General features: G+C 44.1%; 3 protein-coding genes across 7 annotated transcripts; 2 read left to right on the top strand and 1 right to left on the bottom strand.

Moving 5' to 3' along the window:
- Window positions 1–616: 616 nt before the first annotated feature.
- Window positions 617–12,733, top strand: LOC139378621 (inter-alpha-trypsin inhibitor heavy chain H2-like). Of its 2 annotated transcripts, XM_071120951.1 has the most exons (20): window positions 617–1,083; window positions 1,374–1,403; window positions 1,995–2,033; window positions 2,990–3,162; window positions 3,304–3,408; window positions 3,634–3,796; window positions 3,916–4,152; window positions 4,270–4,386; window positions 4,593–4,761; window positions 4,978–5,103; window positions 5,284–5,465; window positions 5,676–5,861; window positions 6,588–6,727; window positions 6,894–7,066; window positions 7,176–7,310; window positions 10,857–10,970; window positions 11,045–11,252; window positions 11,403–11,575; window positions 11,771–11,882; window positions 12,096–12,733. In XM_071120951.1, exons 1-20 carry the CDS (start codon window positions 991–993, stop codon window positions 12,244–12,246), a joined length of 2,826 nt encoding a protein of 941 aa, XP_070977052.1. In that variant the 5' UTR covers window positions 617–990; the 3' UTR covers window positions 12,247–12,733. The 2 variants fall into 2 exon arrangements, with proteins under 2 accessions (XP_070977052.1, XP_070977053.1); XM_071120952.1 differs by lacking the exons at window positions 1,374–1,403; window positions 1,995–2,033 and having other exon boundaries at window positions 867–1,083.
- On the bottom strand, window positions 12,680–16,850 carry LOC139378622 (DNA/RNA-binding protein KIN17-like). 2 transcript variants are annotated; one of them, XM_071120955.1, is made up of 12 exons: window positions 16,595–16,850; window positions 16,305–16,399; window positions 16,103–16,146; window positions 15,837–15,959; window positions 15,557–15,741; window positions 14,251–14,299; window positions 14,077–14,134; window positions 13,839–13,956; window positions 13,610–13,729; window positions 13,358–13,457; window positions 13,117–13,217; window positions 12,680–12,974 (listed from the first exon to the last, which is right to left on the bottom strand). In XM_071120955.1, the coding sequence occupies exons 1-12, from the start codon at window positions 16,706–16,708 to the stop codon at window positions 12,888–12,890; spliced, it is 1,194 nt and encodes a 397-aa protein (XP_070977056.1). In that variant the 5' UTR covers window positions 16,709–16,850; the 3' UTR covers window positions 12,680–12,887. The 2 variants fall into 2 exon arrangements, with proteins under 2 accessions (XP_070977056.1, XP_070977055.1); XM_071120954.1 differs by having other exon boundaries at window positions 12,868–13,217; window positions 16,595–16,820.
- Window positions 16,851–16,876: 26 nt separating this feature from the next.
- LOC139378619 (ATP synthase subunit gamma, mitochondrial-like) lies at window positions 16,877–22,444 on the top strand. Of its 3 annotated transcripts, XM_071120948.1 has the most exons (10): window positions 16,877–16,993; window positions 17,608–17,642; window positions 17,831–17,962; window positions 19,610–19,817; window positions 19,958–20,101; window positions 20,283–20,347; window positions 21,023–21,178; window positions 21,468–21,564; window positions 21,893–21,910; window positions 22,198–22,358. In XM_071120948.1, exons 1-9 carry the CDS (start codon window positions 16,953–16,955, stop codon window positions 21,897–21,899), a joined length of 885 nt encoding a protein of 294 aa, XP_070977049.1. In that variant the 5' UTR covers window positions 16,877–16,952; the 3' UTR covers window positions 21,900–21,910; window positions 22,198–22,358. The 3 variants fall into 3 exon arrangements, with proteins under 3 accessions (XP_070977049.1, XP_070977050.1, XP_070977051.1); XM_071120949.1 differs by lacking the exon at window positions 21,893–21,910 and having other exon boundaries at window positions 22,198–22,444; XM_071120950.1 differs by lacking the exons at window positions 21,893–21,910; window positions 22,198–22,358 and having other exon boundaries at window positions 21,468–21,568.
- The last annotated feature ends 2,710 nt before the right edge of the window (window positions 22,445–25,154 follow it).

The following is a 25,154-nucleotide window of genomic DNA, read 5'->3' as shown; positions in this document are numbered from 1 at the left end:
TGCTATGTGACAATGGTGCATGTCAGAGACAGAGGTCTGGATAGTAAGGTGTGTCCTTTCAGATGTAGTAGTCTCAGCACCACACTCCCTCAAAAACTAAACCCAGTTGCGTGATTCCCCCAGAGAGCTTGCGAGAGACTCCCTATGATTGGTCAATTAATCATTCAGGAAAAGTGTTTCCACCTTAAAGGAATAATCCACTCAAAAACTATTTTTTTAAATGCATTAGTCCCAAAGTGTTTTGCGTGTCAGCAGTCAGGGAATCAAGCGGTTTGCATTATCATGATGATGTGGCAAGTTACAATGTGCTTTTTGAAAGTCCCATATCTTGAAAATTTGATTGCTCACATGCAAAACATTTTGGGACTGAATCAACAGTGGACTACAAATACCAAAATATAGTTTAATGCAGTGCACACCCAGCATGGTGACAAAGGTCAATAGTCAATTGTTTCCCTCTATTTCTGTTTTTATTCTATTGTTGTTGCACAGCAAAAAGGGAAATGACCTGACCTCACAGTGATTGCCATGCAAAGTGGCCAAATTTGGCGCCAAATGGAATGTTTGAATTCTGTCTGAAGTCCAAACATTACCTCCACTGCCACGTGGCCAACCCACAGGTATTATTATGATCGCATAGAGAGAGGCAACTACTGCTACAGTATGCCAGCGTTTAAATCTGTACATACTAGCATTGGAAACCCAGTTCTGATTGTCTGTGTGTGTTGCAGACTTTAGGCCCTCATAAATCAACGAGAAAACCAGCCCAAAACCGAACCTGTACGATCCCAAGTATGCTGTGTTTACCCTCCTACACGACAGGTCAAGTTTCAAAGTTTCCCTCTCCGGGTTACGTGAAACACAACAAATATTGACTGGGGCCAAGCGTCTATCCTCATTTTTGGGATCTTTCTGCTCCCTCTTGGGTCCCGGCTGAAGGACTATATCTGGGAGTGTTAAACCTCAGGCAACACATACAGGCCTGGAACCATGAGACGCCTGGCTCTCCTCCTAGGCCTGCTGGCCCTACACCAAACCCACTGCTTTGAGTTTGTGGTCGAGGGCGAGTGGGAGACGGAAACGGTGAGTTCATATATTTCAATGTCGACTGTTATACGATAACGAGATTGTTTTATAGATGTGTCTTAATTGCCTTAATGCTGATGGTCCCAAGGAAGATTAGCTCCTGCCTTGGCAGCAGCTAATGTCGATCCTTAATAAATACAAATGTGTGTAGATACAGCCATCTCTCTGTCAAATGTGTTTTTTTGATAACGTTCCTTTTACAGAACTATATTATATGTGACGTCCATGTGATTGATTAATGTACAACTTTATTTTCTATTTTACAAACGGCCCTTTTGTTCTACCAGTCATTAGATGAACCACATGGACGATTTAAGGTGAGATGAAACTCTTCTTTTCTTTTTTCCCAAACAATTTGTCTGAATTAATGTTAAACAATGTCATAGTTTGCATTAATAATGTGCATTTATTATATTCAATATGACATTGATTCAATAATGCAACATATTATGAGGGAAATGATCCTGTCTTGAGGTGGGTTTTTCGTTTTTTTGCCCAATTACAGAAATAGAATACCAACAACATGTAAAAGCAAGCAGTCTGCTTCATTGACCTCTGAACTATTGATAAAGGGGCTACGTAGAGGTCAATGGATTGAACCCAATGAAAGTCCTATACATGTGGTCAATATAGGCTTACTGACAATTCAAACATTTATTTTAGATTGTCTATAGAATTCTTATGCCATTTTCACCTACCTATGGTTACTGTTACATATGAAACATTTTCTCTCTGAGGGCAGTTATGGGACAATACAGATACTCCTGCATCCACATTGCTTGCTTTTTGAGGTTTTAGAATGGGTATCTGTAAAGCACTTTGTGACAACTGCTGATGTAAAAAGAGATTTATAAAATACATTAGCTTGATTGATTGGTACAGAGCTGATTGTTTCTGTGTGTTTCCAGAGGGCGATATTGACCAGTGAGGAGCAGGAAGACTTTGAGGTAGGTTTCTCTCTCTGGTCTCTGCTTGGTGTTCGACCCCTCTGTCCAATGTGGCAGAGTTTAGTCCTCTTATCTACTAATCAATGGTCCTGTTTGAAGAGAATCCGCTGACAGACAGGTTATTGACTTCACTCTGCAGTTGCTACATCCATTTAACGTTTCTGTGGTAAAATGTGTCACTTTCTTTCTCAGAATTCTCAGCCTGTTATACGCTGACTACACCAAGCATTAGGAACACCTTCCTATTATTGAGTTGCACCTCCCCCTTTTCCCCCCAGAACAGCTTCAAGTCATGGGACATGGATTCTACAAGGTGTCGAAAGCGTTCCACAGGGATGCTGGTCCATGTTGACTCCAATGCTTTCCACAGTTGTGTCAAATTGGCTGGATGTCCTTTGGGTGGTAGACCATTCTTGATTGACACAGGAAACGGTTGAGCATTAAAAGCCCAGCAGCGTTGCAGTTCCTGACACCAACCGCTGCGCCTGGCACCTACTACCATACCCCATTCAAAGGCACTTAAACATTTTGCTTTGCTCATTCACCCTCGGGACGGCACACACACACAAAAAACATGTCTCAATTGTCTCAAGCTGTCTCCTCCCCTACATCTACACTGATTGAAATGTATTTAACAAGTAACATCAATAAGGGATCATATCTTTCACCTGGATTCACCTGGTCAGTCTATGTCATGGAAAGAGCAGGTGTTCTTAAGGTTTTTTATCATCAAGTAGATACTCCAAAGAAAAATGTTTCCTATCCATTTTTCAGTCAGATATTTTGATTTGTAGATTTAAAAAGACAATTCTGTGTTCCGAAACCAGTTGTTTTATGTGGTTTATATGTAAATGTAGAGAGCTTGAGAGCTTGACAATTCCTATGCAACGACACTCGTCCCTAGTTGATGACATCACAGCCAAAGTCAGTCTCACGTGCTCCACCTCTCTCGGTAGGCCATCCGGGGTGATGACATCACAGTTAAGAGCTACAAGGTGGAGAGCCGCATCACGTCGCGGTTCTGCCACACCACGGTCAAGAGCTCTGTGGTCAACTCTGGTCCAAATGCCCAGAGCATTGGCTTCAACGTCCAGATCCCCAAACAAGCCTTCATCACCAACTTCACCATGTGAGCCAACCGTCTCAATCACAATAAAAATCACAATCTCAATTCTCAATCACAATCCAAATGTCACGATCGCAATCACACTGCAATACGACCCTGAAATGAATGGAAAGAGCTGTGGACTATGTTGTGTCCTGTTGTTAGGAATGTGAATGGGATCACGTTTGTGGGCTCAGTGAAGGAGAAGACTGTGGCTAGGAACCTCTACGCTCAGGCTAGAGCCAGAGGGAAGGCCGCAGGCCTCGTCAGGTACCGTACAGCCCACAATGCACCATGGCCATGGTATTTAGTGTAGCTATACTGAAGAATGACATCTTGGACAATACAGGGAAATGGGTTCCCACCCATTTTTTGACCGTTATGAATCCTATGCCATTCATAATGGTCTATGCTGTGTGTAACAAACATTGTTGTTGCATAAGACATTTCTAGTGTCCTGTGACTGACTATAGAGCTGGTAATGCTACACCACAGGGCTAACTCCCAGGACATGGAGATCTTTAAGACGGAGGTCCACGTGCCTCCCGGCAGTAAGATAGAGTTTGAGTTGCACTACCAGGAAATGATGCAGAGGAAGCTGGGCTTCTATGAACATTCACTATACCTGCAGCCTGGACGACTGGTGCCCCAGTTCCAGGTGAGAGAGCCTACGTTTGTGCATGTGTGCGTGCCTGTGTGTGGTATTTAACGACTGTGTTTTGATAGGTCAGTGCGGATGTGTCAGCGTATTTGAACCGTCTCCCTGTCTCTCCGCAGGTGGACGTGTATATCTATGAGCCCAGCGGCATCGCCTCTGTGGAGACACTCAACACCTTGGGAGAGCATTTCAGCGGCATGGCCAAACTCACCTCCTCGAAGGACAAGGCTCACGTGGTGTTCAAGCCCTCGCTCCAGCAGCAAAGGAAGTGCGAGAACTGCACCACCAGCGCTATCGATGGCATCTTTACCGTCAAATACGACGTCCTGAGAGACAGCAATGCCGGGGAACTACATGTGGGTACACACACTGACCGAAACACACGCAGTAACAGACTCTTTGTGTCACTTTACTTTGTAACAGAAATGTAATACAGGAAGTATTGGTCACTGTTATCTCACTGTTTCTCCTAGGTTTCTGACGGGCATTTTGTGCATTTCTTCGCCCCGGCCAACCTCTCCCCCCTTCCTAAAAACATTGTATTCGTCATTGATGTCAGTGGATCTATGTGGGGAGTCAAGATGAAGCAGGTGTGTGACGTAACCATAGAAAAACTCACAGGGGTCAATCTGTGCCCCATCAATCGTACATCTCTCTTCTCTCACAACCGGCAGAGCCTGCCTGACAAATGCCACACTGCCCTCATGTGGATATTCTGTGAAACTGCACTCAAATTACTCTCCAATCTCATTTATGACTTTATCTCTCTCTCTTGCTCGATAACTCTCTCTCTCAGACTGTGGAGGCTATGCAGACCATATTGGATGACCTGACCATGGATGACTACTTCAGCATAGTTGACTTCAACCACAACGTGCGCTGCTGGAGTGAGGAGCTGGTTCCAGGCAGCACCATACAGGTGGCTGAGGCCAAGAAATACATCCAGAACATCAAACCCAACGGAGGTGAGAGAAGGAGGGAGAGAGAAGGGAGGGATGAAAGAAAGAGAGCGACAGAGAAAGAGAACGATGTGGAGGATTATAAGGAAGTAGAGGGTTGGATGGGATTAAGTAATGGGGAGAGACAGAGGAATGAGGAAGAGAGGAAAGAGTGGTGGATAACAGAAGGCTGTGTCTGGATGTGTATCTGATTGGCTCTCGCTGCCCTTTGACCCGATTCAGGCACCAATATCAATGAGGCATTGATGAGGGCGGTGCAGATGCTGGTGAAGGCGTCCAATCAGGGCATGATTGACCCACGCTCTGTCTCCATGATCATGCTGGTGTCTGATGGAGACCCCACTGTTGGTGAGACATCATACCGCTGCTGATCCCAAAACTGACAATGACTGACGTTTCATCACCCAACTCATACCACTTCACCCCCCTTCATTTTCCCCCTCACGCCCCATCTAATAACCTCCAGTGGTGTACTGCCCTTCATATTATTGTGCTACCGTCATCCACCATCTCTCCCTCTCTGCGTAGGAGAGATCAAGCTCAGCGCCATCCAGAAGAATGTGAAGAAGGTCATGAGGGAGGAGTTCTCTCTCTTCTCATTGGGCATCGGCTTCGATGTCGACTACGACTTCCTGGAACGCATCGCCATGGAGAATAGGGGCGTGGCCCAGAGGATCTACACCAGCCACGACGCCTCAGATCAGATACGGGTACAATAGACCCCTGCCCCTGAAACTCCCATTCATCCTTCTCTATCTAATCTTGCATCCTGTTGTATCACTACTCTTCCTCCGTCCCCTCCCTCCGCTCTCCCCCTTTTGTGTGACTACCGCTCCTCTGAATTCCCCTCCTATTGTTGTATAATCACTCTCTCACCGCCATCTCTGACCTCAACGCCCTCCTCCGTTCTCCTCCTCCAGCGGTTCTACAGCCAGGTCTCGTCTCCTCTCCTGAGGAAGATCACAGTTCAGTTCCCAGAGGACTCTGTCTCTGACGTCACACAGAACCACTTTGACAAGTACTTCAGTGGCTCAGAGCTGGTGGTGGCTGGGAAGGTGCTGCCCTCTGAGTCCACTACTCTTAACAGCTTCACCACTGCATCCGCTGTGAGTCATACATACACATGCACGCATGCACACTCATACACACAGGGGTGGAATAAGTACCCAAAAGTCATACTTGAGTAAAAGTAAAGAAAATGACTCAAGTCAAAGTGAAAGACACCCAGTAAAATATTACTGGAGTAAAAGTCTAAACGTATTTGGTTTTAAAAATAGTTAAGTATCCAAAGTAAAATTAAAAGTATGAATCATTTGAAATTGCTTATATTAACCAAACCAGATAGCCAGGGGCAAACTCCAACGCTCAGACATAATTAACAAACAAAACATGTTTCTTTAGTGAGTCCACCAGATATGAGGGAGTAGCGATTACCAGGGATATTCTCTTGATAAGTGGGGGAATTTTCAATTTTCCTGTCCTGCTAAGCATTCAAACTGTAAAAAGTACTTTTGGGTGTCAGGGAAAATGTATGGAGTAAAAAGTACATACTTTTAGTAGGAATGTAGTGAAGTAAAAGTATTCAAACATATAAATAGTAAAGTACAGATACCCCAAAAAATGACTTAAGTAGTACTTTAAAATATTTTTTGCTTAAGTACTTTACACCACTGCGCACACACACACGCACGCACACACACACACACACACACACACACACACACACACACACACACACACACACACACACACACACACACACACACACACACACACACACACACACACACACACACACACACCCCCTCTCTCTGTCCCCCTCTTCCTCCCAGGATCGTCTGGACCTGTCCCTACAGACTGAAGCCGACTACCTGGAGCTAGACGCTGCGCTGGCCCAGCAGCAGCATGCCTTCACTGGCTTTGCCAGACAGATGTGGGCCCACATCACTGTCAACCAGCTACTGGTCGAGAGGTGAGAGAGAGGGAGAGAGAGATAGTTTAAAACATCTTTATTTTCAATTTAAGGAGCGAATACAAAGCTTGTGCTATAATTTGCCAGCCCTTCGATACAGAATACAGAGCATGAATAAACACACAGAGTAACATTTTGTGAATGTTCATATCTCTGTTCCCTGCAGGTCCCTGGCCCCCACTGCTGGTCACAAGAGGAAGATCACACAGAGGATCCTGACCCTGGCTGTGGAGCACCAGTTTGTCACACCCCTCACTGCCCTACTGGTGGAGAGTGAGGAGGGCAAGGAGAGGTTGCTCGCTGACTCCCCTAATGACCCCAAACAGGGCTGCTGTGCAGGTGCCTGATCAAAATCACTAGAGTCCCCCATTTTGGGTCTTGTAAATGTACATGAGGGCAAGAGTGACTAAAGCTTTCCCAAACTCGGTGTGTGTGTGTATGTGTGTAGGAGGATCTGGTATGGCTGCTCTCGGAGGAAGGACTCCAGTGCAGATGGTTCACAGCATCCCCCCCTGGGTCCAGAGGACCACCCCTGCCCCCCCTAGCCACGCCGAGAGGCCCCTACCAGATCACATCACCATAGGTGACCATAACACACACACACACCTCTATACACATCTGTGCTACAGCATAATGCTTCTCTACCTGTCCATATCACAATACGTAGAAACATACACATAGCCATTCACTCTGTTTTTAAAGGGGCAGTGTGGACAAAACGTGATTTCCCTGTGTTGTATATATATTTCCCCACTATGAGGTTGGAATAATGCTGTGAAATTGTGAATATTATGATAATGCACTGTGTAAGAGCTGTTGGAAAAGTTTGCCTGAAATTTCAGCTTGTTTTGCTGGGTGGGGTTTTTGGACTAATATCAATAATCTCTACGGCCTAGAAAACCAGGACTTAAACACAAGGGTCTCATTGTACGCTGATGATTCATGTTTTCTTGTAAATCAACCATTTGGATCCCTCCACAGCCTCAAAGATGATCTAGATACTTTGTTTAACCTCTCTGGATTACAACCAAATGATGGTAAGTGTACAATATTACGTATTGGATCACTAAAAAATGACAACTTGTACATTACTGTGTAATTGACCAATAAAATGGTTGTCACGTGCGTGAGGAGAGACGGACCAAGGCACAGCGGATGTTGAGTTCCACATATTTATTAGAAAGTGAAACTTAACAAGAACAAAACAAATAAATCAATAAACAACGAAACGTGACTACGTGGTGCACATGCACAAAACACAAAATAATATCCCACAAATGCAGGTGGAGAAACAACCTTCCTAAATATGATCCCCAATCAGAGGCAACGACAAACAGCTGCCTCTAATTGGGAACCATATTAGCACCCACATAGAGAAATATCTATACTAGACCACCCCCTAGTCACGCCCTGACCTACTACAACATAGAGAACAAAGGGCTCTCTATGGTCAGAGCGTGACAGTACCCCCCAAAAGGTGCGGACCCCAGCCGCAAAACCTGAAACCAAATGGGGAGGGTAAGGGGGGGTGATTAGTCTCGGTGGCGGCTCTGGTGCAGGTCGTAGCCCCCGCCCAGACCCCGGATCCGGCCATGGCGCCGGGCTGAACGCTGTGCCTGGACTGGGTATCGGTGCCAAGGATGGCTCCAGCCATGGAGCTGGGTTGGACGCCGTGCCTGGACTGGGCACCGGCGCAGAGGAAGGCTCCTGCCATGGAGCGGGACTGGATGCCGTGCCTGGACTGGGCATCGGAGCAGAGGAGAGCTCCTTCCCTGGATCAGGATTGTGGACCGTCGCAGGAGGCTCCGGACTGGGGACCGTCGCCGGAGGCTCCGGACTGGGGACCGTCGCCGGAAGCTCCGGACTGGGGACCGTCGCCGGAAGCTCCGGACTGGGGACCGTCGCCGGAAGCTCCGGACTCGGAACCGTTGGCGGAAGCTCTGGACTGTGAATGCGCACTGGAGGCCTGGTGCGTGGAGCGAGGGCGAGTGCGGGGAACAGGCACAGGATGTACCGGACTGGGGACACGTACTTCAGGGCGACTGCAAGGAGGAGACACCGGACTGGGGAGGCGCTCTGGAGGCCAGAAGCGTGGAGCTGGCCCAAGTTGCACCAGACTGCTAACCAGATCCTCTGGTCGGATGTTGAGCAGAACACACTTGCACAACATCTCTCTCTCTCCCAACTTCCCCATTACCTCCCTGACAGTCTCTGGCTCTTCAGGGCGAGTGCCCCCCCCCCCCCCCCCCCAATTTTTTTAGTTTTGGGCTGTTTTTTGGGCTTTCTTTGTGGCTGCGAACCCTGGCGTCATCACTGTCCTCCCTTCTCTCCTTGCGTCCTCCTGTCCTTCTATTATTTCTTCCCAGGTCCAAATTTTCCCCATCGTAGCAGGCTGCTTGGTCCTTTGTTGGTGGGATATTATTTCACGTACGTGAGGAGAGACGGACCAAGGCACAGCGGATGTTGAGTTCCACATATTTATTATAAAGTGAAACTTAGCAAAAACAATAAATCAATAAACAACGAAACGTGACTACGTGGTGCACATGCACAAAACACAAAATAATATCCCACAAATGCAGGTGGGGAAACAACCTACCTAAATATGATCCCCAATCAGAAGCAACGACAAACAGCTGCCTCTAATTGGGAACCATATTAGCACCCACATAGAAATATCTATACTAGATCACCCCCTAGTCACGCCCTGAACAAAGGGCTCTCTATGGTCAGAGCGTGACAATGGTCTAACAGTGAAGTGGACATACTCGATATTCATATCCCAAAAGAAAGAAATAATCTCCTTACAATGCATTTGAATGTAAAGTTAGCAAAAATAGATTAGATCTTGCTACCGTGGAAAGGAAAATACCTGTCTATTTGTGGAAAAATCACCCTCATTATCTATTTAGTCATATCCCAGTTTACCTATTCGCTTATGGCCTGGACTACTGTACACCTAGCGACTTGTTTTTTAAATTATATGAGCAAAAATATTATATTTTATTTGGAATGGCAAGCCAGACAAAATTAAACGGGCCTATTTATATAAATAATATGAATTCGGAGGACAATAATGATTAAATATTAAAGCATAAGAGCTCTCAATAAAGGCTTCAGTCATTCAAAAGTTGTACTTAAATCCAAACTGGTTCTCTAACAGATTAGTAAGGATGTCTCATCCCATGTTCAAGAATGGCCTGTTCCCTTTATTCAGATTACAGCCTTTCACTTTCGGTTATTGGAAAATGAAATAATCTCCAAAATATCACTATTTTTAAAACAAGCCATAGAAAGTTGGTTGCAATTTCAGTTTAATCCACCAGAAAAAAAAACAGAACAAATATTACAACGAATATTATGGTTAAATTCAAACATACTAATTGATTAAAAAAAACAATATTTTTGGAAAGAATGTTTAAAAAAGGTTTAATCTTTGTAAATGACATCCTAAATAGGACTGGCGGAGTTGTCACACATGCAGCTAACAAAAATATATAGAAATGTCTGTTGTACTCCAAATGTAAAATGGTAGAGGCAAGTGGAAGGGGGAGAAAGTAAGGAACTTGTCTGTCTGCCCTGCATTAAAGACCAACATTGGCTAAAGAAAATTGTGATAACTAAAAAAGTATATCAGTTTCATTTAAGGACCCCAAAAATGACAGCTGTGCCATATACAGTATATTGCAAAATAGCCGGGAAGAGATTTTCGATGTATTGATTCCATGGCACATGGTTTATGAACTGATACAGAAAACAACGCTGGATTCAAAACTTTAAATGACTATACAAAATTCTTGCATCCAATAGAATGTTATACATATGGGGGATACAACTATCCCAGTACTGCAGATTTTGCTGCAAAGAGACAGAATCGTTAGATCATTTGTTTTGGTACTGTCCACATGTAACTATTTTTGTTTCTTTTTGACCATTTTAATTTCAAAACAATCACAGTAAGTTACTTAATTGTTACCCAGAAATGATTTGATATTGAGATAAAAACAGCTGCATTGGGCCATCGACATCGCCTACCTCCCTACCTGGCAATGTCTCAGTGGGTAATATTCCTATGTCCATTGCGTCACTATAGTAACGGTTGTTTGTCTGTGTGTTTTCTGTGTGACAGTGGAGAACGACCCTCACTTCATCGTCCACCTGCCTAAAAACAACATGGACATCTGCTTCAACATCGACTCAGAGCCTGGACACATCCTCAATCTGGTGTCAGACCCTGGTGCAGGTATGCGTGTGCATGCAAAATAGGTGTGTGTCTGTGCTTGTGTCCTCTTATTCTCCGCCCTCTTTGTCCTTTAGGCGTGGTGGTGAATGGCCAGTTGGTTGGCTCTAAGAGGGTCGGGGTGGAGGAGAAGGAGAAGGTGAACACGTACTTTGGCACCATATCAGTGTTCTACCAGCCTGACGGCATCAGAGTGTCAGTCAGCACCGACCGTATCGACCTGACTCACGGCAGGAACAACCACTCCTTCACCTGGGGAGCCACGACCGACATCACCCAGGACCGGTAGGAACATGCACGCCCGCACACACAGACACACACAAACCGCTGGTGAGGCACCATCAGCCTGTTTTACTGTGGTAAAGTAAAAAAGTACATTTAAAAAGTACACGGTTTCCTGTTTGAACCACATGCTATGATCCCTGTGTGTTTCAGGGTGAAGGTTTCCATAGTGAAGGACTCCAAGGTGATGGTGACGGTGGATGACAAGATCACTGTGATGGTGCTGCTACATCGTGTGTGGAAGAAACACCCAACCCACGTGGACTTCCTGGGCCTCTATATCCCCAACAACAACCAGTACTCCTCTCAGGCCCACGGCCTTATAGGTAGGTCACCAATTGGACCCAAGTGTTACCCTGTTACTGTACTGTTACAATAATGTTATAAGCTAATTAAATTATTTTACATACAGTTGCAAAATACCCTACATCTCCCTTAAAGTGAATCCTGCAGCAGTATCCCTATATTTAATCACAGCCTACTTCACTAGGTTTCACTGATCTGTGTGTGTGTGTGTGTAGGTCAGTTTGGCCAGGAGCCAGAGGTGAGGGTGTTTAACCTGCACCAGGGAGCTGACCCTCTGAAGAAGGAGGCCACCATGCAGGTGAAGGGCAACAAGCTGGTCGTCACCAGGTAAGAACACACTCTCTCATGCACATCCCTGCTGCCATGTAAACCACACACCATTACAGGAAAAACGTCAGCACGTCACACATACTCAGTCAGTAGACTTCCTCTCTGTTCAGGTAATCCTTCCACCATATCACACAGTGGGACAGAGTGCATGTGAGTGCTAACACGACGAGGCTTGTAGACGAGGTTGTAACTAGTCCACGTGTGTGACAGGGGCTGGCAGAAGGACTACAGGCGGGATAAGAAACGTGGATCTGACGTCTTCTGCTGGTTCATCCACAACAGTGGCAAAGGCTTCATCGACGGCCATTACACCAACTACATCGTCCCGCGACTCGACAGCTTCCTGCCGCTCCCGCTCTGAGCGACCAATCGCAAGGCACACGGGGGTACCATGCAACCCAGGCAGTCAGAGACGGGGCGTAGTTATAAGGGATATGCTATTCCACAGGTACAGGAGACACACACATATGGAGCCAATTTGACTAGACACATATGTTATTACCTGTTTTCATATCACAGCTCTGTCTGACAACTCTCTCTCTTTATGAAACGTTATAAAAAGCAGTATCAGTATGTATAGCAGTATGAATGTTTCATCATTTTCATGAAGACTACGCTGCCGGCTTTGAACTTTATGTACACTTCTTAACCAGAACATTCCAATGACTGTTGTATTTCTCAGACCTCATCTTACATGGCAAAATCAAATTGTTTTTCAATCAACCATTGTATCAAACAATTCATAGGTCAATTGTGTTGTACTTTAGTCAATAAGTAATATTACAACATTAAAATGTATTTGTAGAGAACCATTTTAATAACAATACAAAAGAAAACTAAAAAGAAAATGTTTCCCCCCCATAATCATTGCTTGGCTAAGTCAGGAAGTGATACCTCCATAGAAAATGCATTCTGGGATATTTAGAGAAAGTAATTCTGACACAGTAGAGTCTCTCGGCTGATGGGCCTCAGTGGCAGGGTAGGGGCTCTTGGGTTACGCTGTCATGTAACAGAAGTCATGATAGATCCGGCTATTTTAGAGAAATCCTCATAGGCAATCCCGTCCACCCTCCTCCCTTTCATCCGACCCTGAGGAAGAAAACACACCCTTGTATGAGAAAATAAGAACCATTCATATCATCCCAAAGCATTTGCTATACCAAACATCTATTCCACCACCAAACGGTAGAAACTGTTGCATGACGAGAGCCATTTTGTGCCTGGTCCTTACCGAGTCAAGTGTGAGGGTGGCACTGAACTTTCTCTCGTCTATGGAGTCCAGTAGGGCCTCTGTGTCTCTGTACACACCGTTCAGAACCAGGACCCGTTTACCTGTGGGACAGATTTGATTATTAGATTTGGTGAAATAACAGGTCAGATTACAGATAAAGTAAAAATGTACAGTTTGCAAATTATACATTTCCTGTGGACATGTATGTGTGTGTGTGTAACCATGGCGAGAACTAGGTTACCTGGTGCAGGGATGACCGTCTCCAGGTGACTCTGGTCTAGTTTCAGTTTGTCCCCTGAGTCAATCATCTTCACAACGGCTGTGTATTTATCCTGCACCTCCTACAACACACAACTGTTAGCCTAAATACAGATGATATTCTTCTCAATGGCAGCGTACTGACTATAAACCTCTTATAAGCTACTCAGAACACAAAACTGGCCCAATCAAACATCTTGGATATGATCACGCATGTGTGGAACTAATGTGCTACCTTGATGACTCCTTTCTTCTTGTGGTATTTCTCCCCCAGTCTCTTGGTAACAACTTTGATTACGATGCCGGGGTGCAGCCAGTGGTCCGCTCTCACAGACCTCTTCTTCTGCTCCTCCATCTGAACACAGCACAGCTCACAAAGGGTTACATGCGCACGTGTTTAACACAGTTAACTTGACAGTGCATCAAGTCAGAGCTGAGAGGGAGAACTGGAAACACTACCGTACCTCCATGATCTCATCCAGGGCTGATTTCTTCTTCTTCTCTTTGGCTTCTGAGGTGGAGGGCGCATCTTTCCTTTTCCCTGATCCTGCTGCCTTAAGGGCACTGGGACCCAGGGCCACACTAAGGGGAAGAGGTAGACACAGTGTTAATCAGAGTGAAATCCCCAGTCATTTACTTTTGCTGTTTTGCATTGCTATTGATGACGGTAGGTCATTCTTACTGAGATCCAGGTTACTGTACCTGGCTTTAGATGGGCCATCCGCAGAGGAACAGGAGCCCTTGGCCAGATTGAAGGTAACTGAAATATAATCCGAGATATAACCAGCGAGAGATGAGCGGACAAAACGGTGTAATCTGTATAATTTCCGACCAAACGCATCATGAGTTACCTATAAAAAAATATTAAAAACATACTTTTCTCTTCTTCACTTTCTCGTTTCAACTCAGTGAAAACCGGTGCTTCCTGAAAAAAGAGGGACAGGTTGTTTTGAGTCCATGACATGTCATAGATAAACAGTATCTTTGCTGAACAGTAGGGATGTGAAGCTTTCCTTTCAAGCACGATTCGATACAGGAACAAAACTTTTAGTTTGAAATAATTCTGTGTGATTTGGTTTAATTATTTTCCATTCTAAATTAAAAATCTGATACTGATTAAGTTTAGGAGCGGGGCCTCTGAGCTGGATCTGTCTGAGATGACTTCTCTGAGCTGTGTGTGAGAATTATGTATGGTGTGTGTAGGCGCCTGAGCTGAGCCAGAGGGCAAACTGAGCATCTACCACTATCTTATTGGGGGGGGGGGTATGCTTTTTGTCCCCTCACTTTTGAAATCTCATTCACCTACTGATTATTTTGTAAAATGTCTATATTTATCTTTCGAAATTAGTCGAAATAGCAAATTAATATAATTGCAGATTTGGATTTCACCCCAGTCTCAAAAGTGAATGGTTGTGCACTTTACGGAGGAGAATTTCTCTTCTCCCACTCCGACCACAGGCTTGCAAAATGTTTGTTATGAAATTACAACTTTAACCTGTTCATGTAAAAATGACAAAACACACTGATTGTTTAAAGCAAAACCACCAAAACAATTTCTTATGGTGAACCTGGCAATCGAAAAGCCCCAATCAAAAGTTAGATGTGCAATCAGAAAGATGTGAGTTGTGTCCACTCTGGTAGCCTATACAACTCCAATAAAAAGAAATGCACAGTGCATTTGATAACAATGACCCAGCAAATGACATTGGTTGTCACCCAACTAATAAAGCCTAAGATTTGACATTGCGAAAGCCATTTTACAAGCAATTGAATGCTGATTGTGCCGCACAGATCTACAAATATTAGATCAGGGATAGGCTCTCGTTGGTGCGAGCTGCTCTGTGCGCAGTTGTTATCTGACTTGGAGATCAATGACTGTCATATGAATTGACATGCTTAGTTCGATAGGCTACTAAAAAGGAAAGGACACACAAATTCAGTCACAAAAGATTTGAGGTCTTTTTGGAAAAACTTTAGTGAACTGGGGGTTTGTAACTTTTATTGATTTTCTGGGCTCCCGCAAACCAACGCACTTGTATCTTAAACATATGTACCGGGTGCAGATGCGTATCAGTGAATCTTTACATCCCTAGTAAACAGAACCCTTGGCCAGTCCTTGTTTAGCAGACAGAGTGTAACATGCCCTCCTAGTCAGAGGAGGGCAGTAGTGGTACTCTCTCACCTCTGGCTCCCTGCCTCCTTGGCCTCGGCGGACCTGCTCCTCTATGAACTTGGCACTGCGCTCCTGGTCATCGAGGTCCTGCTTCTTCTTCCTCTCCAGCTCCTCCTGCCTCCGGATGGTCTCTGGGTCACGGTCGATGTACTGGATGTACCAGCCTTTGGGCGTCTCGTCCACCTTACAGAAACCTAGGAGAAGTCATCAGACACAGCAATGTCAGGGATCAGACAGACACAGAAAACACACATAACCTCTGTTCTAAGAGGCATGAGCGTGAAAGTACCCTCTTTCCCCAGCCACTTGGTGAATTCAGTGAGAGTCTCCCACTGGGTGGAGTTCATATGGACATGCTCTCTGTCATTGATGTACTCGTTATAGACAATGTTGTTTTGCACTCTCTTGGTTCCTGGAGAGAGAGAGAGAGAGAGAGAGAGAGAGAGAGAAAGACATTCAGTCAGGTTGAGGTTTATCTTACGGTCTCTTTATAAGTAGCTAGTGTAATATTGCGTGCACATATAATATATAGATTCAGAAGAAAGCAAATATTACCAAAGCGTCTTTTAATCAGCTCAATAAAGTCCTTCTTGAACTCCCTTGGTGAGAGGAAGAGTGGAGAAAGCAAGTAAGTCCACTAGTGGAACACCTCCACTGGCTCATCATTACTGACATGTAATTTTAACATTTATTGGAGACAGTGTTATAGAACACGACACGCCAACAGCCAGACCTAAGTAAATGCAGATTGACTCACTGTGAGAAGTTGTCCATGATCTTGTTGGGGTCCTCCGAGGCCAGCAGCAGTTGTCTCTGGTGGGACTCGGACATGCAGTGGCATTTGAAGCCATTCTATGGGCAGAAAGGGAGAGCTAGTTCAACCTTCTGTATTGTATTAACTAGCTATTGTCCTTTACCGCCTTTACCGTTAGCACGCAGAGCCTAACTTCTGACTTTCCTGAGGACAATACAGTCCATCTAGCTCGCTAGCTAATTACGCTATATAACGTTAGATAGCTAGCTAACTTAGCTAGCCATCTTTCTTACCTCGTCTCGACATTGTTTCTGGCACATTTGACAATACCATCGCAATTTTTGAAGACCTTTTGCTTTAATCCTATTCCCGATCGCCTTTGGGCTTAGAAAACCCTCTTTCCCCATGTCAAATAATAATCGTCTACATAAACATATGCAAGACAATTATTTAAATTCGAAATAAGCCTCGAACACGTTCAAATCTTGTTATGCTCTTCTCCTTCCTGCTAAAAAATCTGCCGCTTCCGTGGGTATTTCGTCACCAATTAACGTGTACTTCGAAGTAACGCGAGGTTTGTTTTTTCGTCCACATCCTGCCATTTACTGGCGCTTGCGCAGTCCTGCGAGTCTGACCTTCATCCAAGTAATCATGTTCGCTAGGACTAGCGCGTTGGTTTTCCTCCCACAATGGTAACGTTTTATTTGCAAAATTCCGTATATTTGACAACATGATTTTGAGCATTGTGCTGTCGTACACATATATGACAAATACGTAAGTCGTATGCGTTAGTGAGCCATGTAAAACATTGCAAGGGCGCGCTAACCCGTTGTAGGCCGCAGATGGTGTGCGGTGCAGAGTGAATGGCCAAGTTCAGCCGGTGCGGTGGCTAAGATGACATTAGCTTGCTAACTAACTAGCCATGTCATTGAATTGTGTGACATCTAACTAACATTGGTTAAATGGTCCTTTAGTAATTCGTACAATGCCAGCTGTTTTCGGAACAGCGTCCAGTTCTTGTCAAATTCACTGTCCCTCCCGCTAACCAAGTTGGCATGCATTTTCTGGAAAAACCTAACATGCTAACGTTAGCTAATTGTTAGCTGGTGACATGGACTCTAGGATAACGTTAACTAACTGATTGCTCTATAGTTGTACTAACAACATGTATTCGCTTATAGGTAGCTAGCTCTTTGTATTGGGAGGCAAATAGTTTGTAATCCCCTAGTTGAGGATGTCCACGTTGTGTCGCGAACTTGCAATGATAATGTTCTAATTTACCTAGCTAATTCTGTTTGTTTTGTAGTGGGCAGGTCAGGAACATGGCTACCTTGAAGGACAGTAAGTATTTACCTTGCCATATCTTTAACTACTCTGTGTTACATTCACTTTTGAGCTTCCTCTTTTTAAGTCTTATGCACAAGTTCAACTTTTAAATCATGAGGATATTGTAGCTGTGTGTCTCAATGTTTTTGAACCTCAAATGTTTAGTCAGTCAGTGGCATCCATCTTTCCCACTCCCATTCTAGTCACCATCCGTTTGAAGTCCATCAAGAACATCCAAAAGATCACCAAGTCCATGAAGATGGTGGCCGCTGCTAAGTATGCCCGCGCTGAGAGGCAGCTGAAGCCCGCCCGCGTCTATGGAAACGGCGCCGTGGGTATGTCATTGCTTGCTTTGCATGATCTCTATTAGAGGTCGACCAATTATGATTATTGGAGGACCAGAAAAGCCGATACAGATTAATCGGTCGAGTTTTTTATTTATTTATTTGTAATAATGACAATTACAACAATGCTAAATGAACACCTTTTTTAACTTCATATAATACATAAATAAAATATATTTAGCCTCAAGTAAATAATGAAACATGTTCAATTTGGTTTAAATAATGCAAAAACAAAGTGTTGGTGAAGAAAGTAAAAGTGCAATATGTGCAATGTAAGAAAGCTAACGTTTCAGTTCCTTGCTCAGAACTTGAGAGCATATGATAGCTGGTAGTTACTTTTAGCATGAGTCTTCAATATTCCCAGGTAAGAAGTTTTAGGTTGTAGTTATTATAGGACTATTTCCCTCTACCATTTGTATTTCATTAACCTTTGACTATTGGATGTTCTTATAGGCACTTTAGTATTGCCAGTGTAACAGTATAGCGTCCGTCCCTCTCCTCGCTCCTCCCTGGGCTCGAACCAGCAACACAACGACAACAGCCACCATCGAAGCAGCATTACCCATGCAGAGCAAGGGGAACAACTACTAGAAGGCTCAGAGCGAGTGACGTTTGAAACGCTATTAGCGCGCGCTAACTAGCTAGCCATTTCACTTCGGTTACACCAGCCTCATCTCGGGAGTTGATAGGCTTGAAGTCATAAACAGCGCAATGCTTGACACACAACGAAGAGCTGCTGGCAAAACGCCGGAAAGTGCTGTTTGAATGAATGTTTACGCGCCTGCTTCTGCCTACCACCGTCCAGTCAGATACTTGTATGCTTGTATGCTCAGTCAGATTATATGCACCGCTAGATAATATCTAGTAATATCATCAACCATGTGTAGTTAACTAGTGATTATGATTGTTTTTTATAAGATACGTTTAATGCCAGCTAGCAACTTACCGTGGCTTACTGCGTAACAGGCAGTCTCCTTGTGGAGTGCAACGAGAGAGAGGCAGGTCATTGCATTGGACTAGTTAACTGTGATGTTGCAAGATTGGATCCCCCGAGCTGACAAGGTGAAAATATGTTGTTCTGCCCCTGAACAAGGCAGTTAACCCACCGTTCCTAGGCCGTCATTGAAAATAAGAATGTGTTCGTAACTGACATGCCTAGTTAAATAAAGATTAAATAAAGGTGTTAAAAAAAGAATAAAAGAAAATCAGCGCCCAGAAATACAGATTTCCGATTGTTACGAAAACTTGAAATCGGCCATTCCGATTAATCGGTCGACCTCTAATCTCTATATACACACTAAAGTCCAAGGTTATGGATGATTTCTATGTGACGGTCATGGCTCTATTAAGACCATAGTGAGAGGGCAGGGGTAGGTCAGGGCCTTTATTCATAAAGTCTCAGAGTAGGAGTGCTGTTCTAGGATCAGTTTAGCCTTTTATATCACAATTAATAAGATTACATGGACAGAGGGGACCTGATCCTAAATTAGCTCTGGTACTCAGGCGCTTCTTGAATACCATCCCTGTACTATATGGGTTGTTTCACACACACTTATTGGAAAGGCCTGTGTGACGTTTGACCGGGGTGTTCAACAAACCTGTTGATGGTCCCTCTTCTCTTGCTTGTATGTCCTCCAGCCCTGTACGAGAAGGCTGAGATCAAGGCCCCAGAGGGAGTGGCCAACAAGCACCTCTTGATCGGTGTGTCGTCTGACCGTGGTCTCTGTGGCGCCGTCCATTCCAACGTGGCCAAGGCCATCAAGGCCAAGATTGCTACCCTCACCGGCGAGGGCAAGGAGGTGATGGTAGTTAATGTGGGGGACAAGCTGAGGAACATCCTGCAGAGGTACAGAATGATAATAAAGAAATACAGCCACATCAGCTTTACTTTACTGTATGATGCCCACAGCAACAGATCCACTTTGGTGGTTCCCTTTGGAATTTAGTTTATTACCATGACAACAGTGTTCCCTCCCTGCCACCCAGGACACATAGCAATTACCTGCTGCTCAGCTGCAAGGAGGTGGGCCGCAAGCCCCCCACCTTTACCGACGCTTCCATCGTCGCCACAGAGCTGCTCAACATGGGCTTCGAGTTTGACCAGGGTGCTGTCATCTACAACAGATTCAGGTATGGATGGACTCCTTTCACAGCCACATCAGTGTCTTGTCTCCTCCAAATGTTTTCTTAGTTGAGACACTATTGGTATGGGAAGATTCACGTCAAGGATAGTCCCATCCTTGTCCTTCAAAGTACATAACATCCATTCAAGACTTGTTTTGATAATGGGCTATTTTCCCCCCTCATTCAGGTCTGTGATCTCCTACAAGACTGACGAGAAGCCCATCTTCTCCATTGATACTGTTGCTAATTCAGGTACAACAAGATTGTTTTGAAGGTCGCATTAATTCTTTAGTCTACGTCTTTGGGGAGGGGTAAGCTGACATATGGAATTGTTTTAAGATGGTCATACTATGGATCATTTAGCTAATTGATTTTTAAATTTTAAGACCCCTTTTAGGTTTCAAAGAAATATATACATATATTTGGCCTTGACTATTAAAGCCCATGGAAATGCATTGAATAACACATTCATACATGGCATAAAGGACAGTCCAAAATAAATCATAACTGACAAGGTTTTGAAGTGTCTGACCTAAATCTAGGAGCTATATAAAAAAACTCAGTGTGTGCTAGATATATAATATCACACACACAAAAAAATGTGTACACATATTTAACCCCTTTTATATTTAACTACCTTTATGCTTCCATTTGTTTAAAAAGAAAACAGTACCGGTTACCATCAGACGAGTCCCGTGGCACTTGTAGGGGTTGTAGAGCAAAACAGAACACCATCGGGTTTGTGAGAATCTACTTTCAGCGGTGGGGGTCCTATTAGTTTGTAGCCCGAACGGTTCAGACGCTCCCAAACGGAAGTTGACACAATTAGGGTGATGTGCGTCATTCGACTCTAGGGGGGTTAAAGATATATGCCCCACAAAATGGCCGACTGACATCATGCGTCGTATTTTCCCTCTCCTGTAACAGAGAACATGGGCATCTATGATGACATTGATGCTGACGTGCTGAGGAACTACCAGGAGTTTGCCCTGGTCAACATCATCTACTTTGGCCTGAAGGAGTCCACAACCAGCGAGCAGAGTGCCAGGATGACCGCTATGGACAGCGCCAGCAAGAACGCCTGTGAGCATCTAACTCAGCCGCTGCCTCTAACAACTAGCTTACTGCTCATCTTCCTCACCTGTCTATTAAGTCGTAGTCTTCCTGCCTGCCTCATAGCACACACAGTAGCTGTAGTCCTTTGTGATTATCTTCCTCAGTCTCCCTCTACTGCTTGATTGACCTAGTTATGCCTCTAGGGTTGCTGTTGATATTACAATATCAGCTAATCTGGTTGCCAGGTCTGTGCCTGCACTGTGATGGCTTTGTTCTCAGATTCATATCAACCCTGGCTCTGTTCTCTCCCCTCCAGCTGAGATGATTGACAAGCTGACCCTCACCTTCAACCGTACCAGGCAGGCTGTCATCACCAAGGAGCTCATTGAGATCATCTCTGGAGCTGCTGCCCTGTGAGTACTGTTCACTGTCAGCTTATTTCTGCCCATCCTCTCGCTTGCTCTGTTTCATTCTTTGTCCCTCTCTCTCCCTCACACATTGGTTGTTTCCCCTTGGTGTTTGATCTGTCCCTCACAGTAATGTTTTTTTTTCCTTCACGTTCTTCCCCACTCATTCTTAACCTTGATTGGTTACCTAGACCTTTGAAAATATCCCCATCTTGACTCCTTGCATGAGTCCACCCATTGTCTGTCATTATTAAATATTTAGACTTTTTAAGTTTGTTTACTAATCATTATTTTCTGTCAACCTTATTACTCCAATCCCTCATGTTGGTGTCAGGACATAAATCATGTGATTGTAGGTAACAGCCCCTAGGGTACATGTGCTATGCTCAAAGTAGATAGTTGCCAGTGCTTTTAAGTCCAGGACTATGTTTAATCTGTGTCCGGAAAACAATCCCACTGTAGTCTTTAAAATGGAATAGCTCCCTCTAGGGCCTAGTGTGTTCGATCATGTATCCTGTGTGTTTTTGTTGAAATCATACTAGAAACCCTATTATTCCTCCACATTTACTGTGACATTTTGGTTGGGTATTTTGCTTTCATCCTGTTTTTTTTCTGAATGCGTGTTCTGTGTGGTTTCAGATAAATGGACGAGGTCCTCCTGCCGTCATCGCCTGTGGTTCTGGCATACATGCTTCTGAGTACTTCAAACGGCTGTCAAGAGTTTTATGAACATTTGTGCTTCTATTTGTAAAATATACGGTAAAAAAATAAACCTCTTACAGAGAAATGTGTTCCTTTCATAGGTCCTCCTAGTTCTACTCACAATAAATCCTACTTGTGACCATGAAAAGAGTGATGTTTGAGCATAAAGATAGGCTTCAATTTACATTGCTATTGTGTTTTCCTTCTGTCTGAAAAATGCAAATGCACTTCCAAATATAGGCTGTCTATGGAATGTATCACTCCAAAAGGTTATCAATTCCTTTGAAATAAAAGTCATGGTATTTGGCACAACTCTTAGTATTCTACACTAATAAAATATATAAATGCAACAATTGCAAAGATTTCACAAAGTTACAATTCATATAGTCAATTGAAATAAATTCATTAGGTCCTAATATATAGGTTTCACATGACTGGGAATACAGATATGCATCTGTTGATCACAGACCCTTAAATAAATAAAAGGTATCAGGAAACCAGTCGGTATCTGGTGTGACCACCATTTGCCTCGTGTGGCGAGACATCTCCTTCGCATAGATTTGATCAGGCTTTTGATTGTCTCTTGTGGAATGTTGTCCCAATGCCTCTACGAAGTGGCTGGATATTGGCGGGAACTGGATCACGCTGTCGATCCCAAACTTGCTCAATGGGTGACATCTTGAGTATGCAGGCCATGGAAGAACTGGAAAATGTTCAGCTTCCTGGAATTGTGTACAGGTCCCTGTGAAATGGTGCTGAGCATTAGCATGCTGTGACATGAGGTGATGGCGGTGTATGAATGGCACAACAATGGGTCTCAGGATCTCAAGGTATCTGTGCATTCAAATTGCCCTCGATAAAATGCCATTTTCTTTGTTGCCTGTAGCTTATGCCTGCCCATACCATAACCCACCTCCACCATGGGGCACTCTGTTCACAACGTTGACATCAGCAAACCGCTCTCCCACATGACACCATACACGCTATCTGCCATCTCCCTGGTACTGTTGAAACTGGGATTCATCCGTGAAAAGCACACCGCTCCAGCATTCCAGTGGCCATCGAAGGTGAGCATTTGCCCACTAAAGCCGGTTTCAACACTGAACTGCAGTCCGGTCAATACCCGGTTGAGGACAACGAGCATGCAGATGAGCTTCCCTCACGGTTTCTGACAGTTTGTGCAAAAATTATTCTGTTGTGCAAATCCACAGTATCATCAGCTGTCCGGGTGGCTGGTCTCAGATGATGCTGGATGTGGAGGTCCTGGGCTGGTGTGGTCTGCGATTGTGAAGCCGGTTGGACATACTGCCAAATTCTCAAAAACATTGGAGGTGGCTTATGGTATAGAAATTGTAATTAAATTCTCTTGACAACAGCTCTGGTCGACATCCCTGAAGTCATCATACCAATTGCACGCTCCCTCAAAACTTGAGACATCTGTGGAATTGGGTTGGGTGATAAAACTGCACATTTTAGAGTGGCCGTCTGTCCCCAGCACACGGTGCACCTGTGTAAGGATCATGCTGTTTAATCAGCTTGATATGCCACACCTGTCAGGTGGAGAATGCTCACTAACGGATTTGTGCACAAAATTTGAAAGATATGTTTTTTGTTTGTACGGAAACGTTCTGGGTTCTTTTATTTCAGCTCATGAAACATGGGACCTCTTTACATGTTGCGTTTATATATTTGCTCAGTATAGATCTGTATTTTTCAGCACGTAGATATTCTATGTAACAAAGAAACAATGAATGAACTGGTTATTCAATGAGTTTGTGTGATATCTACTGTATAGCCAGCCCATCTGCATGTATCAATATTGTTCTCCCACTGTCCAGTGAGAAAGTAACTGTGTTGTCAAATACAGTCAATGGTAATGTTTATGTTGGTCATTTTGTTGCAGAACTTGATTCTACGACTGAAATGGGATGAAAGGTTAAGTACCCTTTTCATTGATGGTATCCGGGGCTGCAATGTTTCGTCCGTTCATTTATGAACAGTGCAGCCCATACAAAATGTAGCCACTATGTAACCAATGAGTTATTAAAGAAGTATAAACCATCTATACTTGTTAACCTATTGCTATAAGTCCTGTATAAAGGGTTCTCATTATTCCTGTTATTTCAAGAGTTTTTGTTGTTGCTGTAGTAGGCCTTGTAAGCGGTGTTAGTTTAGTGATATCAGATGACTCCTGCTTAGCAGCAGAGTCTCAGCCCAGCGTCTTAGAAAAATAAAGCCTGATGCGATTTCTTGTCTGTGTTATTTTTACACCACTAAAACGGAGTGCAAAGGGTGTTTTTAAGAGCTCAGCGCCAACACTATGCTCACACATACAGAAGAGTTTCTATTCAACGGTGTGTGTCTCTATACGGTCTTTATTGAGTGTAACCTAATCTGAGTGGGGCTGCTGTGTCTGCTTGTCTCGGTCCAGACAGGGCTAACCTGTGTGTCACTGCCCGCCGTGTGTAAGTATGTCTGTGTATATACCTGTCTGTGTGTATACCTGTCTGTGTCCATGAGTGGTCTGATGTGTATAAGGAGGAGAATCCAGAAGCAGCACTTGGAGTATTTGTCAAATTATTATTGCAAATTGTTGACAAACATGAGCCTGATAAGAAATGCACTGTGAGAACTGTTAGAGCCCCCTGGATCAATGATGAATTGAAAAAGTGGTTCAAAGAAACTATGCAAACAAGTCAGACTGCTCAGCTGATTGGTTGACGTACTGTCAATTGAGACATTTTGTGACCAAGAATAAATTATATTACCAAAACAAGATAAATTACATAAAATACAATGTATTTTCTTTGTGATGATATTTTGGTCAGAAAGCCAAATTCATGTCCATTGTTCATTGAAGTTGATGGGTAATTTATAATAAAACCTTTTGATAT

The sequence above is a fragment of the Oncorhynchus clarkii genome, chromosome 21 (assembly GCF_045791955.1).
Source record: "Oncorhynchus clarkii lewisi isolate Uvic-CL-2024 chromosome 21, UVic_Ocla_1.0, whole genome shotgun sequence".
NCBI classification, from domain to species: domain Eukaryota; kingdom Metazoa; phylum Chordata; class Actinopteri; order Salmoniformes; family Salmonidae; genus Oncorhynchus; species Oncorhynchus clarkii.
Note: the sequence above shows the minus strand (reverse complement) of the source record. Positions and strands in the feature narration are given on the sequence as shown.